The 18,145-nt window shown below is 37.6% G+C and overlaps 1 protein-coding gene across 1 annotated transcript in view; it reads left to right on the plus strand.

The window, feature by feature from the left end:
- LOC141796118 (voltage-dependent calcium channel subunit alpha-2/delta-4-like) overlaps positions 1–18,145 on the plus strand; it is an 81,843-nt gene that overhangs the window by 19,186 nt on the left and 44,512 nt on the right. Inside the window, exons 9-27 of the mRNA XM_074677059.1 lie at positions 3,263–3,337; positions 3,717–3,806; positions 5,394–5,507; positions 5,794–5,872; positions 7,194–7,327; positions 7,528–7,545; positions 7,678–7,755; positions 7,854–7,934; positions 9,558–9,632; positions 9,831–9,917; positions 10,108–10,179; positions 12,412–12,473; positions 12,754–12,821; positions 12,913–12,958; positions 13,078–13,175; positions 15,314–15,404; positions 15,485–15,577; positions 15,804–15,925; positions 16,016–16,084. Of these exons, the coding sequence (XP_074533160.1) occupies positions 3,263–3,337; positions 3,717–3,806; positions 5,394–5,507; positions 5,794–5,872; positions 7,194–7,327; positions 7,528–7,545; positions 7,678–7,755; positions 7,854–7,934; positions 9,558–9,632; positions 9,831–9,917; positions 10,108–10,179; positions 12,412–12,473; positions 12,754–12,821; positions 12,913–12,958; positions 13,078–13,175; positions 15,314–15,404; positions 15,485–15,577; positions 15,804–15,925; positions 16,016–16,084 (1,552 nt within the window). The remainder of the gene's footprint in view (positions 1–3,262; positions 3,338–3,716; positions 3,807–5,393; positions 5,508–5,793; positions 5,873–7,193; positions 7,328–7,527; positions 7,546–7,677; positions 7,756–7,853; positions 7,935–9,557; positions 9,633–9,830; positions 9,918–10,107; positions 10,180–12,411; positions 12,474–12,753; positions 12,822–12,912; positions 12,959–13,077; positions 13,176–15,313; positions 15,405–15,484; positions 15,578–15,803; positions 15,926–16,015; positions 16,085–18,145) is intronic.

The following is an 18,145-nucleotide window of genomic DNA, read 5'->3' on the forward strand; positions in this document are numbered from 1 at the left end:
GGTAAAATTTTTATGAATATGAGGTTATTCCTGTTTTCTGAACTCTGGGCTTTATTTTTACATTTTTTGACATTTAAATCAAGGTGGATACACAAAGTTTTTGTATTAACAGTGTTTTTTCTGCTTTTTTTTTTTTTTAAAGAAATAATACGTTGTATAATCAATTGTTGTTTAGCAGTAACGGCCATGTTTTCAATAATATTAGGCATGCTTCAAGAGACTGTTTTCCACTTCTGCCCTTAAACAGTAACTCAAGACAACATACTGTTGTTCTGTATCGAGGAATGGAGGCGTCTTCCTTTAGACATAACCAGTTCAAAACCTAAAACTGTGTTTTTTTTTATTACATTTAATAAATATCTTGTATCACTGAGATAGGAATAGATAAATAAATCATTTTCAATAGACTGCTTTCTCATGCGAAATCACAGCTGGCTGAACGGCTCCACCTTGGTGTAATAACCCTTGGTATTTATTGATTTCTCATTTAAAATATCATTTTATGAGATTATTTTTACACATAAATAATTGAATTAAATTAAATTTAATTTAATTTAATTTAATTTAATTTAATTTAATTTAATTTAATTTAATTTAATTTAATTTAATTTAATCAAATGCCCCAAATTACTGCTGTAGGTTTACAGTAAAAAGTAAGCACTTAAAAAAAATGATTTTACCACCTTTAAAAAAACAGTAAACAAAAGATAAAAAAACAAAACATTTTCTGAGTTGATAGCCTGGCTAGAATACATGTAAAGGGGTCAAATATTAAAACTGGATAGGTTGTCAGCCTGTACCCAGAGGTGTCCTCCAAAGTTGCTATTTCAGTTTTGGCCCCCTGACTATATGTTTCTTAGTTAAACTCAAACTATATCACAAATAGTCTAAAGCAGGAGTAGGCAACCCTTTCCATGGACCTGAAATACACTCATGCCCAAAGTGCCAAGACTTATTTCTTTTATAAAATCATTGACGGTCAATAGGAAAGTCTTCTTTTATGGTTTTCCATGCTGAGCTATGCATTGAGAAATGCTATAACTTCCTCCCGTTACCTGGTTTCTAACAGTACAGGAAGTTTTGTATGTGTTGCTCACAAACTTTGCTAACACTGTTTTCCTGTTCGGTCTCAAAAAGACGCCGCACACTTGATGATGTAACATACCAAACTTCCACAGCAAAGGATGCAAATCGCTTGATCTGCGGCCATCTCTGGCAATAAATCCATGCTCCGTTGTCCAACTGTGTTGGAGAAATGACTGGAACTTGGTTTGATTGCCTTGATAACACAGCTTAATTGTATTTAATTTCATTTAACCTTTATTTAACCAGATAAAAAGATGGATGCGACTGTGAGCTAGCAGACTGACCCTCCCAAGAGATTTGCACTGACGCACTTGCAGGACACATTCATGCAATTGTAATGTTGTGTTTTAAATTAATTATTCTGTGAGGGGCTCTAGAAATAAACATTGATTGATTGATTGATTGATGGATTCTTTGTGGGCCAATATAATAGCCTCTCATGCCAGCTGTGGCCCCCGTGCCCTAGGTTGCCTACCCCTGGTCTAAAGGTTTCTAAATATACTTTAAATCTAAAGACAGTAAGAGTAGTTGAAATATTTATTAAACTATTAAATGTATAAAAAAAGCCCACTGTGGAACTTTTTCTTCACTATTTTTAAGTTTTTAAGTCCATAAAGCTAAGATTTTGGTTTGTGCTGATTTTGGCACCCCTTGTGGAAAAAAAATGAACTTAAATGTGCAATAACTTTTCTCTGACAAGAAATCTCACTCTGCTCCATCTAAACCTTTTAAGAATAAACCTTTAAAGAATCTTTACTGCTGAATCAGCAATTTTCAGTCTGACACCTACCCCCCACCACACTGTAAACCCCAAAGTTAAAATTACTCAATTGGATTACACTTTGAAAAGTTAAAACATGTTAGTAAGTTCAATTTACTCAAATGTCTGAGTTTTCAGTGTTGAAACGGATGATTTCTGAGTAGATTTAACTTTTGTTGCTGTTAAAGTAAGCACAATATCAAATCATTAGTTTCTAACTGCATTTTGTAACTGTGAGTGAGAAGGGGACACAGTAGAAATGAGACCCTGCTGTACTTCTATATGTACAGCAGTGGCACAGGCTGTCTGTGCTCCTTGTGGTATTGACCAGCTGTTTATGCTCTATGTGGTATAGACCGGCTGTCTGCATCTAAAATAAATAAATATATTTTTTTACATTTTCAAAATTGGTCTAAATAGAATGATTGTCCAGTCAAACATTTCATTTATAAATATATTAACCATTAGGTGTACACTGCAAAGTCAATAGGTACAAGACCCCGTACCATGGAGCACAGACCACCAGTCAGTGCCGTGGTGCACAGACAACCTGTGCCCCCTGAAGAACAATATTTCAATGTACAGCAGGGTCTCATATCTACTGCCTTCCCTCCTCACTCACGTTTGCTAAAGTTATGAAATTAGAGCTGATTTTTGTTGTGACTGCGTTTGTAACCATGAGTGAGGAGGGAACGCTGTGGATATGAGACCCAGCTGTACTTTAAAATGTTATTTAATTTAGTTGTTCTGATCTGCTTCAATTTTTTTAAATTACATTTATTTAATTCACAAGGCAAATTTATTGATATCACATCTTTCAGTTTTGAGTACAGTCAACTTTTTATGTTTTACAGTGATATGCAACATTTTTTTACATTACTTAATATTTTAATTAAAAAAATAAGCATCAGGTTTATTTGATCAAAGACATTCAGTAGAATGATTTTGCATAATAATTGTAACTACTTAAGATGTTTAGTTAAATTAACTTGTGTTTTATATTTCATTACTTAGTTTTTTTTAAGGTAACTGGTTTACAAGCATTTTTCATGTAAACTCATCTCGTTCATGTTTACAGTGCAGTGGTTTCAGACCTTAGAGATGACTTTGAAGAAATGTTTGATGTTTATGTTGATGGTCTTTTTTGCTTTTATAAACATTAAAGAGATTTTATTGTCCATTTAAGTCAGTTTTACAAACATAAAAATCTGTATAGGAGCTGTAAGATATAAATTTGTGAGAATCCAGGTGTTTCTTCTCAGCTGTGTTGCTTTTTAAAGAAAAAAACTCTGCACATCAATATAAAATCTGTGTTATGCTTTAATGAGAGATATAAAAAGATGTAAAGTTAAAGATACGTGTGTCTCTGCTGCTCTTGGATCTGATCCAGTATCTTCTCTGTGTCCCTGTCTGCAGTACACAGACTACGTCCGCTACGTGGAGCCGTGCTTCAAAGGGACTCTGGTCCAGGCCGACTTGGACAACCGGGAGGTAAGACCATTATCTGCTTCACTGAGGCTTTAGGAGCTAAAGAGAAGAATTAGCAGCCAGCAGACACGAGCGCACAAACTCACGCACACACTCAGGAAACCCCCTGATACCTCATCAGCAGATCAACCTGCTGGCCTACTTCCTGCTGTGATGTCACAGACTGCAGGCTGTCTTGGTGGTTTTGTGCTGAATTCGAACTTTGTTGGATTAACGGGAGGTTGGAGTGAAAGTGATTACGTTAAATGACAGACCTTTAAGACCTGCAGATTTATACAAAAGTGTTTTTGAGTTTTAACATTAAGCGTAACTCATATCAACATTTTTTGAGGGAAAACGTCTTAAACAAATAAAAATGAATCTCCCTCTTCTTCTTTCTCAGCACTTCAAGCTGCTGGTGGACGAGTTACACGTCAAAGGAGAAGCAAAGATCAAGAACGCCATGAAGGAGTCCTTCAAAATCCTCAATGAGGTTTGTTTTGCTAATAATCTCTAACTAAACAGACTGGAGGAGTGTTCCAGTTGTGTTGAGAAATCAGGAGTCAGCAGGCTTTAATGTCCGCAGTTCATACAGTCTGTACGGAGAGCAAAAGCAGGCAGAACACAGTCCAACCTCACAACACATGGGCTCATCATAAGATGTTATTTGTTGTGGAAGAGCAGATAAATTGGTATTATTCTGAGAGAGTTATCATTGTCAGACATCTGCCAATGTGGTCAGAGACTTTGACCTTTTAACCTCCTGAAACTGTCTGTTCTAGACTGTATATACTGCAAAAACTGAAATCAAAGCAAGAGTTTACGTCATATTTTTGGTAAAAAATTGTCTTACAAGACTAAATATGAAACATATTTACCTGACAAATCCAGAAAAATGTGTTTTCCAAGATGTTCAAAGACAAAAATGTCACCTGAATTGCTTGAATCTGCCGTTGGGGTAAGCAAATTGGCTGGTCAAGTTTTTTTTGATATAGAGGGATTATTGTTTTATCAACAACGCCGAATGCGCGCGCAACTGGGGTGCAGAAGCACTGCGACGTGGAGGAGTTAATCCCCCAAAAAACAGATTTTTAAACTAAATACGTCTCAGATGCAGTTCCTCAGTGTGTTTAAAGGGTTAAAATCATGGGGGTCAAACACAGATATAGTTGTGTATCATCTGCATAAAGGTGAAAGCTAACGTTATGACTGCGGGTGCTATGACTCAGGGGTAACATATAAAGAGAGAAGAGGAGTGGTCCGAGAACAGTCCCCTGGGGAACTCCACAGGTCAACTTTGCACGCAATGACCGTGACAGTTCGCACACTAAAAGACCTATCTTATATATCATATAAATGAGAATAAAACCAATCTAAAACTGAACCAGACATGCCAACCAAGTGTTTTAGTCGTTCCAGTAAAATTGAATGGTCATCAGTATCATAGGCAGCACTCAAATCTAAAGGAACCAAAACAGAAGATTTTCTAGCATCTGAAGCAATCAGCAGGTCGTTAATTTTTTTTAAAAACATTTTGAGGAGAGCAGACTGACAATCCCTCTATATGATGTGTGATATATAACACCAGGCAGATGTTTGTTCACTCTTTAATAGGGACCCAGGCATCATTTATGTCTTTTAATATCTTAGAGTTTGACATTTTCTGTACTTGCCAGGTGAATGTGGCTCATATCAAGTCTAAAAAGACAGTTTTCACCAAACTAATACATAAAAGCTTGCTTGTATTTTAGTTTTTTCTGTTTTTTTTCATTAATAACTGAAGAATGTTTCATTCAAATTAGCAATTAATACTTTTCTTATCAAGTGTTTTTGTCTTATTTTCAGTGAAAAATGTCTCATTAGACTCAATATGAGCCACATTCACCTGATTAGTCCAGAAAAATGTCTTATTTCAAGTTGTTTAAAGACAAAAATAAGATCTTAATGGCTTGGAACGTGTTAAAAAAAATCTGCCAATGATAGAAGAGAAAAGTGTGATGAAGTGTAACTTCTGCTGAGAATTGTTATTTGTGTGTATTTATGTATTTATGTGTGTGTGCGTGTGTGTGTGTGTGTGCAGGCGAGGGCGAACGGTCAGGGCAGTATGTGTAACCAGGCCATCATGCTGATCACAGACGGGGCCATGGAGGACTTTGAGTCGGTCTTTCAGGAGTTCAACTGGCCTGAGCGCAGGGTGAGAGCGACTGATGAGACTCATATTATCTCAGCACTTCTGTCTTTAAGCATTTTTATCGTACAGAGAACGATAAAGGACTAACGTCAACAAGTTGTTCTCAAGATAACTTTTCAGTCTCATCATCTACAGAACTGTTCAGAAATTCACAACTTTCATTTAAGATTGGTGTGGACAAATAGCTCCCACTCTATAGAAGAAGTGTTACTCTCTAGATGAAAACTGTGTGATATAATACCTATCACTGAACACATCTAGACGTGAGTATTCATGTCTCCATGTTCAGGTGCGAGTCTTCACCTACCTGATTGGCAGAGAGATGACCTTTGCTCAGAACACAAAGTGGATCGCCTGCAACAACAAAGGTGAGAGCTGTGTGAACATGTATCTGCAGGAGTTTTTAGCTAACACTAAATATTTAGCTAAAAATTCTAAATACTTCACAATGATTTCTAAGTATTTCATAATGATTTCTTAATATTTAGTCAAGATTTCTAAATCGTGAGGTTATTACAGCGCACATGTGCAGACACACAAACAGCTGTTAGAGCAGACTGACAGATGATCCAGAGGTGATCAGCTGACGCCGTCATCGCTTCATGTGACGCTCCGAAGGAGAGAACGTCCCGTTGCTCTAAAAACGAATCTCCTCCATCCTCTCTCTTCTCTTCATTTCCTCACGTCTCTCTGGTGGGAGGGACTAAGACGCAAGTGAACGACACAAGTGGAGGAAGGAAGGATGGAAATTTATCGCTTTGAGACACACCCCTGGTGTATTGGTGAATGCTAAGAGCAAAAGTGGAGCAACAGATGCTCATTTTGTTGAAACACAGACACAGATTCAGCAGATTGAGCAGCACAAGCACAACACGGTAGCCTATGACAACCATAACAACCACTGTCCTGTTGTATGCGCACGCGCGAAGCAGCATTTCGACTGAAACGCCGGTTTTCTGTTGACACGGCAACGGTGGCGGCAGCATTTTCTGCTGGCATAAAAATTCCACTCTGGAGGCTGTTTTTCAAAGTTTACGTTTTAGTTCGGCTAAAATGCTGTTTCCGTGTAAACTCCAGGCCAAAACGCAACAATGCTTTTGCGTTTCGGCCTAGAACTGTTGTCATATAAATGTCCCCTTTGCCGACTGTGTTTTACATTCTCAAAATCTTGCTTGGCTGGATAGCTTCCTCGAGCTCTTAATTTGGTGTTTCAGGTGGGCGGGAGTGTAAATTAGCCTATTAGCTAAATATTTAGAAATCGTACCTCAAGATTTAGGAACTTTTATATTTATAAATAACATTTTACTTTTAGATATAACATTCAACCTATTTGATAAAACATTTAATTTGTATATATAATATTTGATGGATGTATTGTTGCAAGTATTTTTTTTTTCAAATCTACATAAAAAGTGATGTTTTACGGCTAAATGTGGAGAAATGTTGTTACTTGTAGTGTGTGTAACTTTACAATCAGCGCCCCATAATAAAGACCCACTGATAGTTTGTAAAGAACGATGACACAGTATCCGTGGAGTTTGGTGATGGAAGAACATTTTTCTGTCAACCTACCTGAGGATAAACCACCAAAGGTTGTGATTGTTGTCAACGCAAACTGGCACAGCTCCCTACTCAGTGTGACATCAGTGAGTCGATCGATGACATCAGCAGCTGTCTCTGTGTCCTCAGGTTACTACACACACATCTCCACCCTGGCCGACGTCCAGGAGAACGTCATGGAGTACCTGCACGTGCTCAGTCGGCCCATGGTCATCAACCACGACCACGACATCATCTGGACAGAGGCCTACATGGACACTGTGGTGAGCTGAGCCGACCAATCAGAGTGGATTCAACATCTTCCTTCATTTTTCACGCCACTCTTTATCCTTAAAGTCCTCATTCTGTTCACTAAAAACCATCATCATCACCACTTCACCTTCCTCTATCTGTCTGCTTCTTCTCTGTGTTTATACTCATTCTCCCATGATCCTCTGGGCCTTTTCCTCCATCACATTGGCAGCTACCTAACACCAAAGAGGTAAAGAAGGCTGTGTACAGAATTAGCTTAAATAATCCATCATTTCTTTCCATGGGTGTGTTTTGAGAAGTTATTTCTTTGTGTCATCCATCTTTTAAGTAATCCTGCTTCATCGGTGTGTGTGTGTTTCAGTTATTCGCCACCAAAGCTCAGAGTCTGCTGCTGATGACCTCAGTGGCCATGCCGGTCTTCAGTAAGAAGAAAGAGACGGTCAGTGGTGAATGACATGAAACTGATTTGATGGATTATAGTTTTTTAAATCTTTTGTTTCTCATGTTATGGAGATTATATTGTATATTTCTCTTCAGCTCTCCCACGGGATCCTGCTGGGAGTGGTCGGCTCAGACATCCCGCTGATGGAGGTGATGAAGCTGGCGCCCAGATACATGGTGAGTTCAGGCTCAATTAACTGTGTAGGAATCTGTAGATGCACAGACAGAACAACAAATCACAATCATCCCAAGCCTGAGTGGTGTAAACCAGAAGTCTGAGAGGCAGTTTTTCAAAGTTAAAGCCTCATGAAGAAAAAAGACCCAAACACTATGTAAAAACCAAAACTACCTAAGAAGAGTGGACTCTCTTCTGACATGTCTCTCTTCCTGTTTTGATCCAAAAAAATGGCAAAACACTTTTTTTAATTGCCTTCATCTCGGCCCTCCATCCTCTGATCCTCTCCATGATCTCCGTCATCTTTTCTCACGATGGTGCCGCTCTTTCTCTCTGAACTACCGCAACACATCCTCAGTTGGAGCATGAGCTGCCTGAACTTTTCTGACTTGCAGCGTCTCTCTGTGTCTCTGTCCTCTCTCATGTTCTCCTCATATCCATGCTGAGCGGTTTACGAGCTGGATTTTTGATTGACAAGCTCCGCCAGATCTCGCCTCCCCCTGAAAAACATAACTTATATCTGTAGACGCAGTAAATGGTTGCAAATTAATTGATGTCTATGGATGCCAATGGCAGCGAACACAGACATTTCCATTGTGGCCAGTTTAAAATGCGGATTTACAAATCTTCTCCTCTTTGTGTATTCATTTTAGTAGCCATGCACTTCAATTTTGTAATTTCCTAGAATTCAGCTTCTTCATTTGTGGACCTTAAGCAGATATGGGATTAAAATGGGATTTATTAGATAAATTAATCACAAATCCTGTAATTATTTAGATTGATTTTTTTAATCGCCTAAAAACACTTATTTATTGTCATTGAAACACATTAAAAGCATGAAGAATGAAAAGCATTACCCAGGTGCTGCAGCATACAGACGAATAATCTTTGTTTCGTTTCATTTTCCTTATCTGGGTGCAGTTCGCAAGGGCAGCAGCACCAAAAACGATAATAAACTAATAAAAATAAACAAAAATTAAACATTTGAATTAAATCAAGAAAATAATAATAATAATAATAATAATAATAATAATAATAATAATAATAATAATAATAATAATAAAAATGATTAAACGTGAAAATTAAATCAACAAAATTAAATGGAAATAATAATAATAACAATAATAATAATAATAATAATAATGATAATAAAACAATACAATTAAAATAATTTTACATGAAAATTAGATTCATAAAATTAAATAATAATAATAATAATATAAAAAAATACAATTCAAATAATTCAACATGAAAATTAGATTCATAAAATTAAATACAAATAGTAATGATAATAAAATTTAAATAAAATAACTAATAAACTTCTCATTTTATAAATTAATATCTCATAATAAAGTAAAAGTTGTAGCAACACACAATCTCCCAAGTTAGTCTGCGAAGAAGAATAGGAGGAAGAAGAAGAAGAAGCCCAATTTACCTGTATGCTTATTTAAATTTCTGTTAAAGCAGTGGAGTCTCCTCCTGCTGGATGTTAAAAAAAGTGCAGCTCTGAATCATTTTTGCTGCGGCTACATTTTGCTCTTAACTCCGATATGTGACCAGGACTAACTCATGAGACAGATTTTAACGTTGTATTTCTGATGCTTCTCTTTCTTCCTCACCATCAGCTCGGAGCTCATGGCTACGCCTTCCTCATCACCAACAACGGCTACATCCTGGCCCACCCCGACCTCAGACCTCTGGTGAGTTTCCCCTCCTCGTTCTGCAGCAGCAGCTTGGATCCTCTACACCTCTGTTTAAAGTCAGAGATGAAGTGCTGCTGGTTAAAAGGTTGTGTTGAGAGAAAGTGGTTTTAAGTATTAATGAGGACAGATATACAGTGTTTCACTACTCACACACACTCACACACACTCAGTTACAGTGTGTCCTCTGTCCTGCAGTATAAAGACGGAAAGAAACTGAAGCCGAAGCCAAACTACAACAGCGTCGATCTGTCTGAGGTGGAGTGGGAGGACACCGAGGAGTTGGTAACTACACACTCCCAAGCACTCCTACAAACACACATAATAAAACAAGATGTAGGCTTGGTTCTGGTCAAGTCTTACACTCTTTGGAAATCAAGGTTTGATTACATTTTCAGTCTGAAAGAGGAGAGCTTTTAAGACATGATCAACTGTGTGTTTAAAGTGTTTTTTTGCTTCTTTTTGTGTATTCTAGCTGAGAACAGCGATGGTGAAGGGGGAGACGGGTAAAAGCAGCCTGAACGTCAGAGCGTCTGTGGACAAAGGGGTGAGGAATCAGACATTTATGACTGAAAGAAGTTTGTTTTGAAGAATTTAAAGAGGGGGTCTTTTGTTTTTTTCAGTCTTTATTCTGTCTACTACCCCTGTAGTAGCTTTACATGATTTAAAGGTGAAAGAAAATCCACTTTATTCTCTCTCTGGTGTTTTAGAAGACTTATTTCAGCCTCTGTCTGAAACACTATGTTTAGCTGCATTCTACATGGTTAACAATTTGATTGAAAACAGCTTTTCTATTTTATTGTGTTTGATATAATGAAAGTCAGATGCAGTGTTTCACACTTAACTTAAAGTGCATCCAGTTTGTCACTTAAACTACTGTAACATTAAACTAATGTTGCAAAAAATCATTGGTTGAAAGACGTGGTCAGTTAGTGAAACTGATAAATGTCACTCTGTGTAACCAATGTTACTCATAAAAATTTAATATTGCACAAAACATGACTATGGTTATTATTTTATCAGTCTGCTACACCAGTCATTCCCAAGGTCTGGGTCCTCAAAGATTTTTTATGGGTTGCCAAATTATTTTTTAAAATGTTTACACGAAATTCATGCTTTCCTTAACCATAAGAAGTCTCCCCTCACTGATTTGTTTTCTGATGATTGGCTCCTCAAACTGTCTTAGCTGGTTATGTTTTCATTGTGAAGGGTCATCACCACAATGTTCACTGTAACTGGAAACATGTTTCTAAAGTCTGAAGCCATGAGCTGGCGCTACTCAAACAACCAAAGCCAAACCACCGTATGTTTCCTACTGTTTTACAGCACTCAGAGGAAAACGCTGTCACTGTGTCACCATCACACATATGAAAGAGCTGACCCATTGATTACTTAGATCGTTAGTTTCCAAAATAAAGATTTGAAGTCAGATTCAAAACCTCCTTTGAGTTTGAAAGTCCAAAGTCACCGCTGGATCTTGGACGGGAACCAGCTGCAGAAATGGGACAGTTACAGCTTGTTGCAGCTTGTTACACGTCAGACTAAAAAAGAGGCATGGACGGATGCTGTTACCTTTATTCTGGATGAACATCACATCTTAATATCCTTTCTTGAATATCACATGATTGGGATACAATCCTAAAAAGCAAGCAGGCTTACCCGTAACATAAAAATGTAATTATTTTCAGAGTGTAAGCCTAACAAAGCTGTAATGCATTTGTCTTATATGTTAGGCCTGTTAGCTGCTACAAAAGATGTGAGATGATGCAGAAACATGATTGAAGAACCTTTTTCTATCTTTGCACAGTAATCCTGTCAGTTGATTTACAGATTGGACATATTTTGGATTGGGTCGCTGTGGCTTGTTTCCCAGAAAATGAGGGGTCACCTGAAAAAAAGTTTGGGAAATACTGTACTACACTGTAAAAATTAAACTTAAAACGATTTTAAACTAACTGACTTAAGTACAGGGAGAAAACATTGATGTTTATGGCATCAAAACCCACATCATCAAGTTTAGAAATAAAATATTTTGAAAATACTTTGAGATTATATTTATTATACAGTTTATGAGCAGCATACAGCAGAGTAGCTCTTCAGCGCCATCTACTGCAGTGGAGGTGTGGAAGACGTATTGTACTTCAAACTCATCTAGAATATGAATTTTTAATTTAACAAAAATTGTTATATTTAGAGTAGAAATTTTGATACTTTATCACAGGTCAAAGCATCACCATATATTGCCGGATCAGTAATTTCACTCCCTATCGGACATTGGTGTTTAAGGCCCCTCCAATGTGTCCTGAACCAGTTATGAGATCTTTCTGCGATGACTTTATCATTTCAGGAAGTTTGGTGAAGATGTTGTCCTATTTTTATAATTGAGTGTTTTGATCAGTTTCCAGTCAGACACATTAATGAATAGAGGTTTGAAAATCTGCACACATTTGGTCTGAACATCCAGCATTGTTATTGAAAACAGAATACCCCTTCTTTAAGTTGTTCTTGGCTGCTGTATTTAAACATCAGCACTGGCTTTGCATTAACACGTCTGTTAATCTGGTTTAATTTCTACAGTACAGATTGTAGAAATGTCATTCCTCTGTATCAAGACAACCTGTAGTTGACCTTCTGCTCAATAGAGGGCAGTAATGCTTCCCTGAAAAGACGAAGAAGAAGAAGATTGTTTAAACTGTGGAGGGGACAGCTGCAGCTGCTCGATTTGAGCAAAGAGTGACTGACAGATCAGATAATAACCCGCTCTCGTTTCCTTCTGCAGAAACGACCGCTGTACCTCATCAATGATTACTTCTACACAAACATCGATGAGACACCGTTCAGGTAAATCTGATTTTCTGATCATACACACTTTGAAACTGAGATCGTTGTGCCCACACACTCACACACACATCTGGTTGTAGTTGTAGTCAGGACAGGGGCCTAGTGTCACTTTAAATAATCCAGTGTCATGTGGATCAGTTGGATGTGAAGAAAAAAACTGTTCACAAACTCTGCTAATGGACTCAGTTGTACCTGCGTGATTTAACCACAAGAGGGCAGCATTTCCTTCTATGTTGTTATAAAGTATCCCTCACTGTCCTCTCCTCCTGTGTGTCTGCAGCTTTGGCATGGTGCTGACAAAAGGTCACGGGAGGCTGATGTTTATGGGGAATGTGTCTGTGGAGGAAGGTCAGATTTCCCTTAATCCCATAATCTATAATCTATCCAAATAAATAAAAACTGTGTGAGGTGTGTCTGATCTGTTTTTCTCTTCCTACAGGTCTGCACGATCTCACCTCCCCAGACCTCAGCATCGCCTCTGAGTGGTACGTCCAGAACAACTAACTCTTTGTTAAAGGAATATTCATCCTTTTTTTGAACCTGGTCCTTTTTTTAACAGAATCCCTCTCAGATTAATCATTTTAATCTTCACTCTTTCTTTCAGGACCTACTGTGAGACAGACATCGACCCTGCTCACCGGAAATACTCTCAGCTTCAGGCCGCCATCCGCTACCTGCTGGGGAAGGAACCGGACCTGGAGTGTAAGTTTTTTCTTTTTAAAGGAGAAATTAATTGAAAATGGATTATTCTTTATGCATATAAAATAAATACATGTGTTTTGGTAGAATTTCATTAGTAAACATTATGATTTGACACAAAGATTTGACTGTATTATCCATATTTTCAGTTCCTGTCACATTTCAGGTAAACCATAATATTTCTCAGTAATATTTTTTATAATTCAGCATTGTTAAGATTAAACTTTGCAGAATAACTGATCTAATCTGAATCTTTTTTGCTCTACATATTACCTACCATAATACACTGTTAAAAATAGCCTACTATATTAACTCTATAAGAGATTATTTGTTTATCAACAACGTCGAATGCGCGCACAACTTGGGTGCAGGAGCACTGCGGAGAATAATGGTTTGTCAACTGACGTGGAAGAGTTAACCACCAAATAACACATTTTTAAACGTAATATCAGCACTTTTATGGAAGGTAAACGGCTCCCAGGTTTGTGAAATAGCAGTGAGAGGACAGAAGAGATCAGCAAGTGGACAGATATTAGGAGGACAGACGTTTTCAGCAGAGAAATACAGCATGTACCCAGAGAGCAGTTTAAACACACAACTGATGACTACATTATCGGTGGACACTTGCCAGACTATGACAGACCAGGATGTAAACATGTGTCAATAATCAGAAACCCTCTCGGACCAAAAAGAGCACACAGACTGCTGAGTCTGAGACCAGGTTCATTATAAAACAACCAGAAAACTACGTCCAGAGTTAATTATTTACCCACAGCTGCGCTGGTGTTCCAGTGTAAAGTGTGACCCTGTTAACTGGTGACTCTCGGCTGTTACTCACTGATACTGTCGGCTGAGAGTCACCAGTTAGCATGGTCCCTATTAACTCCAAAACACCGGTTGCTCTGTGAGGGTCAAAACTTGATAGACATAGTCTCTCTCGCAAAGTATCGTTTTTAAAAACTGACCACAGAACAGCCGTACATTTTTATGCTGATAACAGGTTAAGTTTAGTGTTTAAAAAACGCAAACTCATCTAAATGAATGAAGCTAAACGCTGCTTCTGCAGTCAAGATGTGTGCCTATCTTTATGATGACGAAGACTGATAATCCCTCGATACTGTAATTGTCTCACATTATTCATTGTTACTTGTGTAATTCATTATCCACCATGTAATGATTATTTTTTGCAATATACATCAACTTTTAATGAAATATTCATTTAATTGCGTTATCCACATTCTGCAATATATATATCTTTAGCAGACAATAGAAAATATTCACTATGTAACACCCTTTTTTATCTTTTGATGTAGATTTTCTACCATGATGTATTGCATTTATACTTTGTGTTGTGTTCAATGCATATTTTACTTTTAAGCATGCAATTTCAAATGCAAGTTTAATACATTTTATTACCTGATCATGCACTTACAGTGAAGCAATTTCCAATATATTCAAATTGCGCAAAGTCAATAAACACAGTCTAATTCTCAGAAATTATTACCTCCGCCATGGAAGCTGTGTTTTTGGGAGAGTTTGTCTGTTTGTCTGTGAAGAACACAAATCAAAAAGTAACAAACGGATCTTGATGAAATGTTCAGCAAATCTTCAAAGTAGGATAGAGAAGAAGTGATTGAATTGTGGAGGTGATCCAGATCACCGTCTGGATCCAGGATTTCTTTAAAGGATTCTTTATCAGTGTGAGATAGGGCTGGTTTCACCATATGTGTATATAAGTCCACCATAAATGGTCAGATTGCTTTGCAAAATAATACAAGACAAGGTCACCATAATTTCTAACAGATGTAAAAGTAAGATCCAGATCCTGACAATAGTCTGGATACTAAGATCCAGAATATAAAATATGTACTGGGTCATCATAATTTTCAACATTGTCAGGAAACAAATTATGGTACAAACCTGCAACTAACACCAAATAGTAGCAGACAGTCTGCTGAAAGGGAGTATAACATTAAAGTAAGACTAAAGTGTTGGTGACAATCACAATATGCTTGGTGGAGGTCTGCGCTCTCTGAGTGTCATTCTAGTTTAAAATATAAAAATGTTGTTGTTGGGAATCTCATCCAAAAAAACGTTGCCTATAAGTTACCTGTAAGTGATCAAAGCTGTTTGATGTCCAGGTGATGAGGTGTTGCTGCAGCAGACGTTGTTCGATGCTGTGGTTACAGCTCCTCTGGAAGCTTACTGGAACGCTCTGATGCTAAACGACAGGTGAGACTCCAGATAATTTGTGAATTTAAACTTTACACCTGATAAATGAAACACCAACCACACACAATGTTTTTGTGCAGGGTGGAGCCGGGCATCGAAACAGCCTTCCTCGGTACCCGGGCCGGCCTGATGAGGATCATCAGATATGCTGGAGTGGAGTCACGAGTTGCGAAGTAAGACTTGGACCCTGCTGCGTTCATGCTGAGATGTTCTGCTCACAGTTAGTCTCAGAGGAGTTTACAGAGAAAGACTTTCTGAGAGGCTGACTCAGCTGAGAGGAAGTAAAGAAACAGAAAGAGCCAGAGGAAGATGTCAGAAAACACATCCAGACTTTTCAACTTTTTTATCAGTGCGATATTATCATGAAATAACGTCTAAATGTTGACATCCTCTCATCAGGAAGTTCCTGACTCCGTCTGACAAAGACAACCTCTTCACCATGGATCACTTCCCTCTGTGGTACCGCCTGGCCGTGGAAAACACTCCTGGAAGCTTCTTCTACTACCCGGTCATGGACAAAGGTTCGTCTCTGCCGCTTCAATAAGATATTTCTTCACTTTCTCTACATATATTTTCTGTTTTAAAGCCTAAGGTTCATGTTCTCACAACAGGAGTGCAGTTTGTGATAGCGACCACATCTGTGACGGTTTCATCCGAAGGGAAAACAGCCATGGCTGGAGGTGAGTCCCTCAAAACACTTTTTGATAACTGGTCTCAAACTCTTGGTTCGTGGAGAGTTTTAACTTTATTCAACTAACAGCAACAGTTTGTCTCAGAGGAGTTTACAGAGAAACTCCCTGTTTCTTTCTCTCTGGTGTTTCAGAAATATGAGGTGCCAATTGTTAAGTTGCACACACTACTAATAGCAACAACATTTCTCCACATTTAGCCCTAAAACATCACTTTTTATGCAGATTTAAGGAAATATTTCTAAAATGTATTTGTCAAATATTATTTATAAATGTTGAATATTTTATCTAAATGTTAAATGTTATTTAAAATGTTATAAATGAATGTCCTGATTCTAAATATTTAGCTAAGACTAAAGATTTATCAAAGATTAATAAATCTTAGGCAAGTCTTAAGCAAACATTTATAAATCTTTTGCAAAGATTTCAAGATATTTGATAAAGTTTCTAGATATGAAGTCAAGATTTCTAAATCTTGAGGTACAATTTCTAAATATTTAGCTAATATGCTAATGCACACTGCCAATCCGGTGGGTGGTACCAAAATAAAAGTTAGAGGAAGCGATTTTGAGAATGTCGAGCCCTACTTCTACGATGTCGGCCGGAGGATCTTCAACAGGGCCATCACAGCTAATTTGTACGTTTATTTTATTACGGCTGATTTAGCCAACTGTGTTTGACTTTCTCAAAATCTGCTTGGCTGGATCACTTCCCCGAACTTTTATTTTGGTGCTTCCAGCAGGCGGGATTGTGAATTTGCACATTAGCTAAATATTTAGAAATCTTACCTCAAGATTTATAAATCTTTGATAAATATTTAGTCTTAGCTAAACGTTTAGAATGAAACTAAATGTTTAGAAACATAGCTAAATATTTCAAAACAGGACATTCATTCAACATTTTATAAATTGTGAGCAGGGCTTGGGCGGCAGCCAGGCTGTTTCAGGGCAAAAACTGAAAAGTTCATATTGCTTAAACACTGAAATCTCAAAAACTGTAAAAGATATCTACAAGTAAAGTCATATCCAAACAGCCAGAAGATTGGTGAACATTTTAAAGCAAAAATGGTGCCTGCAAGTGGAAGTATGCTGGAGTTTTAGCATCTCAAAGTTAGTGGAAACTAAGAGGAGAGAGTCCTAAATTCCCATTCATTCCTTATGAGACATTTTTTGCCGTTTTTGGAGAATAACTCTGTCAAAGATTGACGCAATAGCGAAAAAAGTCACAGCACACCATACCCAGCCAAACCTCACGTTTCGATGCAGAATTTGTGGGGGGGTTTTCAAAGCCCTAGGAGGAGAAGTGAGACAAACTTTTGTCCGGAAGATGAAGAAAAAAGCAACAAACGGAAGAACAATAGGGACTCGTTCTAAGCCCGAGCCCCTAATAACATTCAATATTTAGATATAACATTTAACATTTCAATAAAATATTTAACATTTGTATGTGATATTTGACAAATATATTTCACAAATATTTCTCTAAATCTGCATAAAAAGTGATGTTTTAGGGCTAAATGAATTTTCAGTGTGTGCAACTTTACAACCGGCGCCCCCTATAGAAAACCCTTAATTCAGCCTCTGTCTGGAACGCTTCATGTTGCTGTCTCTTTAACACACCCTTTCCTGTAGACCCCTTTCTCTCTGATTGGCCGGCCTTCTGGAGGCCTGTCGGGGGACAGAGCTATGGGTGTTTGAAGACAAACTCTCCAACATGTCATAAACCAGTTAGGACATCTTTATGCAATGACGTCATCATTTCAGCAAGTGTCATGAAGATCTCGTTAAGATCTCGTTAAAATCTCGTTAAGATCTTGTGCTATTTGACAGCAGAGTATTTTGATGCGTTTTCAAACAGATTTAGGGATTTCTACAACGTATGAATGTTTGAAGGTTTGAAAATCTACACACATTTAATCTGAACATTAAGCATTAACATACTTCAAGACATTGCTAACTTGATTAGCTGTTAGCGAAGATGCTAACTACCTCCAGTCTACGTCTTTGACTCATACTAAATTAATGGAACTCAGGATGAGTCAGCATTTCAAAC

This window comes from Halichoeres trimaculatus, unplaced genomic scaffold (genome assembly GCF_033239565.1).
Source record: "Halichoeres trimaculatus isolate MK-OKI-2021-1 unplaced genomic scaffold, fHalTri1.1 fHalTri1_scaffold_10, whole genome shotgun sequence".
NCBI classification, from domain to species: Eukaryota; Metazoa; Chordata; class Actinopteri; order Labriformes; family Labridae; genus Halichoeres; species Halichoeres trimaculatus.